General features: G+C 45.2%; 1 protein-coding gene across 2 annotated transcripts in view; it reads right to left on the bottom strand.

Moving 5' to 3' along the window:
• Positions 1-13,229, bottom strand: part of PIK3CA (phosphatidylinositol-4,5-bisphosphate 3-kinase catalytic subunit alpha) — a 372,723-nt gene that overhangs the window by 224,403 nt on the left and 135,091 nt on the right. For both annotated transcript variants that reach the window (XM_069213071.1, XM_069213070.1), the window contains exon 6: positions 849-954. In XM_069213071.1, the coding sequence (XP_069069172.1) occupies positions 849-954 (106 nt within the window). The remainder of the gene's footprint in view (positions 1-848; positions 955-13,229) is intronic.

The following is a 13,229-nucleotide window of genomic DNA, read 5'->3' as shown; positions in this document are numbered from 1 at the left end:
TACATGGGATTTGGATGGCAGACCTTGACCTGGCTGTGCCCATCTTCCAGACCTGGTGGGTCGATAATGCAAGGTGGAAGGGGTAAAGGGGTGAAGCCATAGGAAGTGGCTACCAGGTACATCAAGGTCCCAAGGTAAAATGAAGCATTGCGTTTCAGATGCAGGAAACTTCTCCTGATAATCCTGGTTCTGTTGTGGTGTTTTTTCAAACATAAAACTATGAACCTCACAATGCCAGCAGGCTGTGTAGTGTTGTTTACAGGGGCAGAGTTGACTGTGGAAAGAACTAAACGGGACACAGAACAAGGAAGCAAATGCAGAGCCAAAGTGACAGATTTAGACAGTAAGCTACCAATACTTTTCCAGTCCTACTGCCTACCGATTTTAGAGTGAAACCTTACCACTTTTTGGAGTGGGCCCCCGGAAAGGGGTGTACCCTGGATGGCATGCCATGCCCAAAATGGCAGAGGTTTAATTTATTACATCTTGTGTCACCAAGGTCAGATACCCCACTAGAATTTGCTCTGATCTCTATCCAATTTCATATTACGTGTTCTTCTGTGATGTCACTTTAGGGTCACGGGTCATGTCACATGTTTTTCAGCGATGTCATCATAGTGCTAATTAGTCTTTTTGAAACTTGAAAAAAACTACCTCTTTTTGGTCACAGTGTTGGCAAGCATGTATATACGTTGAACCATAGATTGAATGTAGGTCAAACATTAACAGCACCTAAAATCAGGACTTCTTATGCATGTTGCTACTTTTTACAACTTTCTTTGAACACCCATTCCAGTACACTATTATCCACTGCTTAACCAAATATAACAAGATTGTAAACGCATTACCTCTTTAGCACCCTTCCTGCCTTTCACAGAGCAGATTGAAAGACAAAGGCGAGCAGCACGAGGAAGGTCAGTAATGTACATATCGTATACCAGCCACTCATTCCATCTAGACAATTAAACAACAAAAAACAGTACTTAATGTGAATTTCAGAAAGGAACATTAAGGGTTTGGAAATACAATCATATGCGATATTCTTCCACAATTCTGCTTGAATTGACTAATTTTGTTAACATAGGGTGGAAATTTGTTCTTATTTAATAGACCATTTAGACAGGGAAGAGCAAATTTGGATAACAGGTATTTATATCCTATTGTCATTAAATATAAATGAGCACTGAAAATCAGATATTGTTCCTTAAGAACACAATCTCTCCTAGTGAACATACTCATGTTTGGACGTTTTTGACTTATTGTCATTGCCGTAGCAAAAAATATTGTGACACTTTTCATAATCAGTACAAAATTCAAATAATGAAATATAGATTTCATCTGTTTTAGACTAATGATTTTACTCTGTCCCAGTTAATGAAACAGAAAAGGAAAAGCTGCAGACTATGCATCTAAAATCTTGACTGTATCTTCGTGTTTGTTCTTCACTTTGCATGATTGAAAACAATGGCTGTGCGATCCCTTGATAAAGTTTATGTGGTCCGCACCTGCCCAATGGCCCTAACTCACTGAGAGGCAACAATCAACACCAAACGTTTAGGTTTACTGTAATTGTTGTTAAATGTATCTAAACTGGTGAAAACATTTTGCTAGCCAGCTTAAAAAAAATCCTTTCAACAGATCTAGTTTTGTAATTATTTTACTGTTAACAGATTGCAATATATTGCTACTTACCAATAAGATCTGAGACTGTAACAAGGTGAGCTTAACATGCAAAAGGGACAGTTTGAAGTCAGACTAAAATGGTATGAAGCAATTTTTAGTTTTTTTCCCCACAGGTAGAATGGGATCCTAAGTAGAAGGTTCTGATAAATAGACAAAAAACGTGATTCTACAATTATGAGTCGGTAAAGGAATTTTAATGTCACTGTAACATGGCGAAAGCTGCATTCTGCTTTCTCATGCAAGACAGAAAAGTTAACATACAGAATAAACACAAAAGAGATTGCTGCTCATAAATTTTAGGTTTTGGCCTCAATACTTCTACCTCATATGTAAATAGACAAACAATGCATTTGTTCAAAAACTTTTTCTTTCCAAGTGCAATCTTGAAAATCATTAACTCCACACACACACACACACACACACACACGTATATGCTGATAGATATATGTACACAAACATGTGCTTATAAATTTTTATTCAAAGATAAGATTTAAGAGTCACCATTTCTGCACTTACATAACTCCTTAGTATTGGGTGCAGAAGGACCAAAGAAACCCAAATATGTCATATGATTATCTTAATCATTGTAGAACGTATGTTGTGAGGTTATCAGATATTTAATTCTCAAGCAAACAATACATCCTTTGTCTCATAGTATCCCCACAGAGTCCATGTCATATTGCAAGCTCTTTAGTCAAAATATTAGCTGCTGAAATCAGAACTGCTGCTCTCTTGGCTCAAGAGGGAAAAAACGTAAGCATGGAGATAAAGAACAAGTTACCCTTGGTAACAGTCTTTGTGGTGGATATTCTCCCAAAGGACAACATTACTTATCACTAATATTAGTTTTTGCAGCTTTGGGATTTTCTGCTTTGGGATTTTCTGCATTCAAATGCTGCACGTCATTCTGCCATCTAATAGTTTGGTCTGTAACTGTCTTTATTTCACTTTTTTCCCTCTATTGGGTAGACCAGACATAGGCCGTGCCCGTCCTCCGTGATGTCAATCTTGAGCCTAAAAGTGCTGTAGGAAGTGTGTGTGTGTTATCTTCAGATTCTTTATAGGTCTGGCATTAGCCAAGCCCTTTACTTCTGACAAAATTATGTGTACTGCACATACTTATAGGAGCTCCAGCCAGCCCTCTTCATTCACTGGACTTTTTGCTGGCCATTCACCTTTTCCTCTACACCCAAAAAAAAAAAAAAGAGACAGTGGGTCAGTCTACTGCCCACCTTCACTGAGTGGCTGCAGTTTATTTTCACAAGAAGCACATCGTCACACAAAGTAGTTTCCTTCAGTACAAAGAGGTACTATAACAATAGGCGCTTTCGAGTCCAAAAAACATTTTTACTTTTAGCCAAAGTGTTTATTTGATACTGGGAAGGGCCCAGCAGCTCCTCTAAAGTGAAGGTTAATTCTTAAGACTACTTGTGTATCTATAGACAGGGATAATGGATAGTTAATGCCTATTGTTCCTTCATACTACACAAGGATGTGATAGCGAATAAGGAAAATGTTACTTACCCAGTAGACATCTGTTCGTGGCATGTAGTGCTGTAGATTCACATGCTTTGCACAAGTCTGCCATCTAGTGTTGGGACTGGAGTGGTGAAATTTGTCTTTCTTCAAAGAATCTTTGAGTCACAAGATCGAGTGACTCCTCCTCTCGGTGATAGAGCGCACGGGCATGGAGTTCTTTGTTAGACTGTTTTCCCGTAGGCGGGTGAGGTAAGGATCGCATGTGAATGTACAGCACGACATGCCACGAACAGATGTTTACAGGGTAAACAATACTGTCAATTCGATGGCATGTGTAGCTGCAGATACATATACTTTGCATAGACTGTAAAGCAGTCCCCTCCAAATAATTAGTGGCTAGCCTGTAGGAGTAGCTTGAAATTGTGGCCTAAGGACTGCTTGACCAGCATTTGCCTGTTGACTAGCTAAAACATCTATACCATAGTGTTTAGTGAATGTGTGTGGTGTAGACCAAGTGGCAGCTTTGCAAATATCTGCTATTGGAATGTTTCCTAAAAATGCCATAGAAATACCTTTTCCTGGTAGAGTGTGCTTTGGGAGTTGTTGGTAATTGTCTTTTAGCTTTAAGATAACAAGAATGAATGCACTTGGCTATCCATCTAGCTAATCCAAATTGGATTACCTTTGTGAGGCATTGAAAAAGCTACAAAAAGTGGTTTTGATTTTCTAAAACCTGTTGTCCTGTCAATGTAATACCCAAGAGTTCTTTTAACATCTAGTGTGTGGAGAGCTCTTTCAGCAACTGAGTCTGGGAAAAAGACAGTCAACTCAACTGATTTATTTATGTAAAATGGTGAAACTACTTTAGGTAGGAATTTAGGGTTTGTCCTAAGAACTATTTTATCTTTATGTACCTGGAAAAACGGTTTCTCTAAAGTGAACACATGTATTTCACTTACTTTTCTTAGTGAAGTCATAGCTACAAAAAATGCATATTTCCATGAAAGGAATTGCAAAGAGCAAGAATGCAGGGGTTCAATGGTGGACCCATACACCTAGTAAGGACAATGTTAAGGTTCCATACTGGAGGGCTTCCATAAATGCCTTAACAGGAATTAACGAGAATTTTAAACAAAGAAATATGTTGTCTGTTTTGGAGATAAGCAGCTATAGCTGCTAAGTGAAGTCTAATAGAAGAGTATGCTAACTGTGCCTTTTGTAAATGTAGCAAATAAACAATGTCTTCTACTGATGGTTTGAGTGGATCAATGTTTTTAGGTTGACAGTAAAGTCAAAACGTTTCCACTTAGCAGCATAACAATGTCTTGTAGGTCTGGATCGAAAAAAAGGAACAAAAAGACCTACAGGCATTGCAGGACTCCTCTTTCTGTTTTGGGGACAGACAAATTACACGCCAAGTGTTGATTCCTGTACGGAAACTTGGAGTAAAACAGAGGGCAGAACCGAAACGGAGTACGTTTAATTAACCTATCATTCTCCGACTACAGTTGTCAAAGTGGGCCCAAGAAGGGAGTGGATGCCTCTGAGGGTGTTAAATCGACCAGACGATAAAATTCAGATCGACTAGTAAAAGTATGGAATACGCAATCGAAAACTATACTGACGTTGATAGAAAGAAGGAGTTTTAAGCTTGAAGATACCGAACCGAGATTCACTGGAGCAAGAGGGAACACTTCTGTACCCAACAGCGGAGAGAAAACAAACAATCTAAGAAAGGGCTCTATGCCCATGTCACTCGATCTCATGACTCAAAAAGCTTATTTGAAGAAAAACATCTTATAACAATCCGAGCACAAAATAGATGGCGGACTTATGCTACGCATGTGTATCTACAGCTACACATGCCATTGAACACAGGCTGTTTAAGTATTAGCAACTTGAGCCCTTTTTTGTGGATATGTTCAAAAGTATGTTTCATGAGCTATGGCTGCGGTAGCTTGAGGCTCCACACTGGAGAGGTGGCCCTTAGTGGCCGACATGTTTCCTGCACTCACTTTAAAATCCTTTTAATTACTGGTGCGGTGAAAAGATTCCTTCCTGAAGAACCTGAGGTATATGCAAATATAGCACAGAGGTGCAAACGCATACAAGCATAAGAGTTTTGCATCAAGTTTATCGGGTATTTGGTGATGGATGTATTCCTGGTTAGGTTGTGTACAGGTTCGCTTTTACGCAACAGTGTATATATCTGGGTTATTTATCTGCAAAGCATTTGTGTGGTACATGTTCTTGTCTATCTTAGGACTTCAATGCACCTTTTTACTAGGCCAAGGTGGCTTAGGTTGGTAAGTGGCAGCATGCTAGGCTGATGAAGGTTGTCTCAGATGGCACACTTTTTCCCCACTTATATAGAGTTAACAGGTTTGGAAACATTGGCCTGTTTTTCATCTTCCAAGCTGCCATCTCTATGAGGTCCGAGTACTATGCTTGTTGGAACCTTTAAGAGTCTATATGGGTCGGAAGTCATGTTGGCCTGCCTGCATTCGTTTATCACTACTAGAATCAGTGGGATCAGAGGAACAACATTGGCACCTATACCAGTCTAGTGGAAGTGCATTCTCCTGGGACAGGAGGTGAGGGTGAGCGCTTTGGCATTCAGCATTTTTGTGTGTTGCAAACCGATCTTCGTGATATCACCAAAGTTTGAAAGATTCTGTGTAGGAAGTTGGCTCTGTATGTGCTATTTCAAAGTAAGGAATAGCATGCACAGAGTCCAAGGGTTCCCCTTAGAGGTAAAAATAGTGGTAAAAATAGATAATACTAATGCTCTATTTTGTGGTAGTGTGGTCGAGCAATAGGCTTATCCAAGGAGCAGTGTTAAGCATTTGTTGTACATACACATAGACAATAAATGAGGTACACACACTCAGAGACAAATCCAGCCAATAGGTTTTTATATAGAAAAATATCTTTTCTTAGTTTATTTTAAGAACCACAGGTTCAAATTCTACATGTAATATCTCATTCGAAAGGTATTGCAGGTAAGTACTTTAGGAACTTCAAATCATCAAAATTGCATGTATACTTTTCAAGTTATTCACAAATAGCTGTTTTAAAAGTGGACACTTAGTGCAATTTTCACAGTTCCTAGGGGAAGTAAGTATTTGTTAGGTTAACCAGGTAAGTAAGACACTTACAGGGCTTAGTTCTTGGTCCAAGGTAGCCCACCGTTGGGGGTTCAGAGCAACCCCAAAGTCACCACACCAGCAGCTCAGGGCCGGTCAGGTGCAGAGTTCAAAGTGGTGCCCAAAACACATAGGCTAGAATGGAGAGAAGGGGGTGCCCCGGTTCCGGTCTGCTTGCAGGTAAGTACCCGCGTCTTCGGAGGGCAGACCAGGGGGGTTTTGTAGGGCACCGGGGGGGACACAAGCCCACACAGAAATTTCACCCTCAGCAGCGCGGGGGCGGCCGGGTGCAGTGTAGAAACAAGCGTCGGGTTCGCAGTGTTAGTCTATGAGAGATCTCGGGATCTCTTCAGCGCTGCAGGCAGGCAAGGGGGGGGGTTCCTCGGGGAAACCTCCACTTGATCAAGGGAGAGGGACTCCTGGGGGTCACTCCTCCAGTGAAAGTCCGGTCCTTCAGGTCCTGGGGGCTGCGGGTGCAGGGTCTCTCCCAGGTGTCGGGACCTTGGATTCAAAGAGTCGCGGTCAGGGGAAGCCTCGGGTTTCCCTCTGCAGGCGGCGCTGTGGGGGCTCAGGGGGGACAGGTTTTTGTACTCACAGTCTTAGAGTAGTCCTGGGGTCCCTCCTGAGGTGTTGGATCGCCACCAGCCGAGTCGGGGTCGCCGGGTGCAGTGTTGCAAGTCTCACGCTTCTTGCGGGGAGCTTGCAGGGATCTTTAAAGCTGCTGGAAACAAAGTTGCAGCTTTTCTTGGAGCAGGTCCGCTGTCCTCGGGAGTTTCTTGTCTTTTCGAAGCAGGGGCAGTCCTCAGAGGATGTCGAGGTCGCTGGTCCCTTTGGAAGGCGTCGCTGGAGCAGGATCTTTGGAAGGCAGGAGACAGGCCGGTGAGTTTCTGGAGCCAAGGCAGTTGTCGTCTTCTGGTCTTCCTCTGCAGGGGTTTTCAGCTAGGCAGTCCTTCTTCTTGTAGTTGCAGGAATCTAATCTTCTAGGGTTCAGGGTAGCCCTTAAATACTAAATTTAAGGGCGTGTTTAGGTCTGGGGGGTTAGTAGCCAATGGCTACTAGCCCTGAGGGTGGGTACACCCTCTTTGTGCCTCCTCCCAAGGGGAGGGGGTCACAATCCTAACCCTATTGGGGGAATCCTCCATCTGCAAGATGGAGGATTTCTAAAAGTTAGAGTCACTTCAGCTCAGGACACCTTAGGGGCTGTCCTGACTGGTCAGTGACTCCTCCTTGTTTTTCTCATTATCTTCTCCGGCCTTGCCGCCAAAAGTGGGGCCTGGCCGGAGGGGGCGGGCAACTCCACTAGCTGGAGTGTCCTGCTGGGTTGGCACAAAGGAGGTGAGCCTTTGAGGCTCACCGCCAGGTGTGACAATTCCTGCCTGGGGGAGGTGTTAGCATCTCCACCCAGTGCAGGCTTTGTTACTGGCCTCAGAGTGACAAAGGCACTCTCCCCATGGGGCCAGCAACATGTCTCGGTTTGTGGCAGGCTGCTAAACTAGTCAGCCTACACAGACAGTCGGTTAAGTTTCAGGGGGCACCTCTAAGGTGCCCTCTGTGGTGTATTTTACAATAAAATGTACACTGGCATCAGTGTGCATTTATTGTGCTGAGAAGTTTGATACCAAACTTCCCAGTTTTCAGTGTAGCCATTATGGTGCTGTGGAGTTCGTGTTTGACAGACTCCCAGACCATATACTCTTATGGCTACCCTGCACTTACAATGTCTAAGGTTTTGTTTAGACACTGTAGGGGTACCATGCTCATGCACTGGTACCCTCACCTATGGTATAGTGCACCCTGCCTTAGGGCTGTAAGGCCTGCTAGAGGGGTGTCTTACCTATACTGCATAGGCAGTGAGAGGCTGGCATGGCACCCTGAGGGGAGTGCCATGTCGACTTACTCGTTTTGTTCTCACTAGCACACACAAGCTGGCAAGCAGTGTGTCTGTGCTGAGTGAGAGGTCTCCAGGGTGGCATAAGACATGCTGCAGCCCTTAGAGACCTTCCTTGGCATCAGGGCCCTTGGTACTAGAAGTACCAGTTACAAGGGACTTATCTGGATGCCAGGGTCTGCCAATTGTGGATACAAAAGTACAGGTTAGGGAAAGAACACTGGTGCTGGGGCCTGGTTAGCAGGCCTCAGCACACTTTCAATTGTAAACATAGCATCAGCAAAGGCAAAAAGTCAGGGGGCAACCATGCCAAGGAGGCATTTCCTTACACAACCCCCCCCCAAACGAAAGAGGATGAGACTAACCTTTCCCAAGAGAGTCTTCATTTTCTAAGTGGAAGAACCTGGAAAGGCCATCTGCATTGGCATGGGCAGTCCCAGGTCTGTGTTCCACTATAAAGTCCATTCCCTGTAGGGAGATGGACCACCTCAACAGTTTAGGATTTTCACCTTTCATTTGCATCAGCCATTTGAGAGGTCTGTGGTCAGTTTTAACTAGGAAGTGAGTCCCAAAGAGGTATGGTCTCAGCTTCTTCAGGGACCAAACCACAGCAAAGGCCTCCCTCTCAATGGCACTCCAACGCTGCTCCCTGGGGAGTAACCTCCTGCTAATGAAAGCAACAGGCTGGTCAAGGCCATCATCATTTGTTTGGGACAAAACTGCCCCTATCCCATGTTCAGAGGCATCTGTCTGCACAATGAACTGCTTGGAATAATCTGGAGCTTTTAGAACTGGTGCTGAGCACATTGCCTGTTTCAGGGTGTCAAAGGCCTGTTGGCATTCCACAGTCCAGTTCACTTTCTTGGGCATTTTCTTGGAGGTGAGTTCAGTGAGGGCTGTCACAATGGATCCATATCCCTTCACAAACCTCCTGTAATACCCAGTCAAGCCAAGGAATGCCCTGACTTGAGTCTGGGTTTTTGGAGCTACCCAGTCCAGAATAGTCTGGATCTTGGGTTGGAGTGGCTGAACTTGGCCTCCACCTACAAGGTGTCCCAAGTAAACCACAGTTCCCTGCCCTATCTGGCATTTGGATGCCTTGATAGAGAGGCCTGCAGATTGCAGAGCCTTCAAAACCTTCTTCAGGTGGACCAGGTGATCCTGCCAGGTGGAGCTAAAGACAGCAATATCATCAAGATAAGCTGTGCTAAAGGACTCCAAGCCAGCAAGGACTTGATTCACCAACCTTTGGAAGGTGGCAGGGGCATTCTTTAAACCAAAGGGCATAACAGTAAACTGATAATGCCCATCAGGTGTGGAGAATGCTGTTTTCTCTTTTGCTCCAGGTGCCATTTTTATTTGCCAGTACCCTGCTGTCAAGTCAAAGGTACTGAGGAATTTGGCAGCACCTAATTTATCTATGAGCTCATCAGCTCTTGGAATTGGATGAGCATCTGTCTTGGTGACAGAATTGAGCCCTCTGTAGTCCACACAAAACCTCATCTCTTTCTTTCCATCTTTGGTGTGAGGTTTGGGGACTAAGACCACTGGGCTAGCCCAGGGGCTGTCAGAGCGCTCAATTACTCCCAATTCCAGCATCTTGTGGACTTCCACCTTGATGCTTTCCTTAACATGGTCAGACTGTCTAAAGATTTTGTTCTTGACAGGCATGCTGTCTCCTGTGTCCACATCATGGGTACACAGGTGTGTCTGACCAGGGGTTAAGGAGAAGAGTTCAGGAAACTGTTGTAGGACTCTCCTACAATCAGCTTGCTGTTGGCCAGAGAGGGTGTCTGAGTAGATCACTCCATCTACTGTGCCATCTTTTGGGTCTGATGACAGAAGATCAGGGTGAGGTTCACTCTCTGCCTCCTGATCCTCATCTGTTACCATCAACAGATTCACATCAGCCCTGTCGTGGAAGAGCTTAAGGCGGTTCACATGGATCACCCTCTTGGGGCTCCTGCTTGTGCCCAGGTCCACGAGGTAGGTGACCTGACTCTTCCTTTCTAGTACTGGGTAAGGGCCACTCCATTTGTCCTGGAGTGCCCTGGGAGCCACAGGCTCCAGAACCCAGACTTTCTGCCCTGGTTGGAACTCAACCAGTGCAGCCTTTTGGTCATACCAAAACTTCTGGAGCTGTTGGCTGGCCTCAAGGTTTTTGGTTGCCTTTTCCATGTACTCTGCCATTCTAGAGCGAAGGCCAAGTACATAGTCCACTATGTCCTGTTTAGGCTCATGGAGAGGTCTCTCCCAGCCTTCTTTAACAAGGGCAAGTGGTCCCCTTACAGGATGACCAAACAGAAGTTCAAAGGGTGAGAATCCTACTCCCTTCTGTGGCACCTCTCTGTAAGCGAAAAGCAGACATGGCAAGAGGACATCCCATCTCCTTTTGAGCTTTTCTGGGAGCCCCATGATCATGCCTTTTAATGTCTTGTTGAATCTCTCAACCAAGCCATTAGTTTGTGGATGGTATGGTGTAGTGAATTTATAAGTCACTCCACACTCATTCCACATGTGCTTTAGGTATGCTGACATGAAGTTGGTACCTCTGTCAGACACCACCTCCTTAGGGAAACCCACTCTGGTAAAGATACCAATGAGGGCCTTGGCTACTGCAGGGGCAGTAGTCGACCTAAGGGGAATAGCTTCAGGATACCTGGTAGCATGATCCACTACTACCAGGATATACATATTTCCTGAGGCTGTGGGAGGTTCTAGTGGACCAACTATGTCCACACCCACTCTTTCAAAGGGAACCCCCACCACTGGAAGTGGAATGAGGGGGGCCTTTGGATGCCCACCTGTCTTACCACTGGCTTGACAGGTGGGGCAGGAGAGGCAAAACTCCTTAACCATGTTGGACATATTGGGCCAGTAGAAGTGGTTGACTAACCTCTCCCACGTCTTGGTTTGTCCCAAATGTCCAGCAAGGGGAATGTCATGGGCCAATGTTAGGATGAACTCTCTGAACAGCTGAGGCACTACCACTCTCCTAGTGGCACCAGGTTTGGGGTCTCTGGCCTCAGTGTACAGGAGTCCATCTTCCCAATAGACCCTATGTGTTCCATTTTTCTTGCCTTTGGACTCTTCAGCAGCTTGCTGCCTAAGGCCTTCAAGAGAGGGACAGGTTTCTTGTCCCTTACACAGCTCCTCCCTTGAGGGTCCCCCTGGGCCCAAGAGCTCAACCTGGTAAGGTTCAAGCTCCAAAGGCTCAGTTCCCTCAGAGGGCAGAACTTCTTCCTGAGAAGAGAGGTTCCCTTTCTTTTGCTGTGTTGCAGTTGGTTTCCCAACTGACTTTCCTGTTCTCTTGGTAGGCTGGGCCATTCTTCCAGACTCCAGCTCTACTTGTTCACCCTGTGCCTTGCATTGTGCTCTTGTTTTCACACACACCAGTTCAGGGATACCCAGCATTGCTGCATGGGTTTTTAGTTCTACCTCAGCCCATGCTGAGGACTCCAGGTCATTTCCAAGCAGACAGTCCACTGGGATATTTGAGGAGACCACCACCTGTTTCAGGCCATTGACCCCTCCCCATTCTAAAGTAACCATTGCCATGGGATGTACTTTTCTCTGATTGTCAGCGTTGGTGACTGTGTAAGTTTTTCCAGTCAGGTATTGGCCAGGGGAAACCAGTTTCTCTGTCACCATGGTGACACTGGCACCTGTATCCCTCAGGCCCTCTATTCTAGTCCCATTAATTAAGAGTTGCTGTCTGTATTTTTGCATGTTAGGCGGCCAGACAGCTAGTGTGGCTAAATCCACCCCACCCTCAGAAACTAGAGTAGCTTCAGTGTGGACCCTGATTTGCTCTGGGCACACTGTTGATCCCACTTGGAGACTAGCCATACCAGTGTTACCTGGATGGGAGTTTGGAGTGGAACCTTTCTTGGGACAGGCCTTGTCTCCAGTTTGGTGTCCATGCTGTTTACAGCTATGACACCAGGCCTTTTTGGGATCAAAGTTTTTACCCTTGTACCCATTGTTTTGTGAAGAGGCTCTGGGCCCACCCTCCTGTGCAGGTTTTTGGGGGCCTGTAGAAGACTCTTTACTATTTTTAGTTTTGGTTGTCTCATCACCCTTCCCCTGGGGAGTCTTTGTGACCCCTTTCTTTTGGTCACCCCCTGTTGAAGTCTTGGACACCCTTGTCTTGACCCAATGGTCCGCCTTCTTTCCCAATTCTTGTGGAGAAATTGGTCCTAGGTCTACCAGATGCTGATGCAGTTTATCATTGAAACAATTACTCAATAGGTGTTCTTTCACAAATAAATTGTACAGCCCATCATAATTACTTACACCACTGCCTTGAATCCAACCATCTAGTGTTTTCACTGAGTAGTCAACAAAGTCAACCCAGGTCTGGCTCGAGGATTTTTGAGCCCCCCTGAACCTAATCCTGTACTCCTCAGTGGAGAATCCAAAGCCCTCAATCAGGGTACCCTTCATGAGGTCATAAGATTCTGCATCTTTTCCAGAGAGTGTGAGGAGTCTATCCCTACACTTTCCAGTGAACATTTCCCAAAGGAGAGCACCCCAGTGAGACCTGTTCACTTTTCTGGTTACACAAGCCCTCTCAAAAGCTGTGAACCACTTGGTGATGTCATCACCATTTTCAAATTTTGTCACAATCCCTTTGGGGATTTTTAACATGTCAGGAGAATCTCTGACCCTATTTATATTGCTGCCACCATTGATGGGTCCTAGGCCCATCTCTTGTCTTTCCCTTTCTATGGCTAGGAGCTGTCTCTCTAAAGCCAATCTTTTGGCCATCCTGGCTAACAGGAGGTCATCTTCACTGAGAGCATCCTCAGTGATTTCAGAAATGTGGGACCCTCCTGTGAGGGACTCACTATTTCTGACTAACACAGTTGGAGACAGGACTTGAGGGGTCCTGTTCTCCCTATTTAGGACTGGAGGAGGGACATTGGCCTCCAAGTCACTAATTTCTTCCTCTGTGAGGTCATCATCAGAGGGGTTGGCTTTTTCAAACTCTGCCAACAGCTCCTGGAGCTGAATTTTGGTAGGTCTGGAGC

The sequence above is a fragment of the Pleurodeles waltl genome, chromosome 11 (assembly GCF_031143425.1).
Source record: "Pleurodeles waltl isolate 20211129_DDA chromosome 11, aPleWal1.hap1.20221129, whole genome shotgun sequence".
Lineage (NCBI taxonomy): Eukaryota > Metazoa > Chordata > Amphibia > Caudata > Salamandridae > Pleurodeles > Pleurodeles waltl.
Note: the sequence above shows the minus strand (reverse complement) of the source record. Positions and strands in the feature narration are given on the sequence as shown.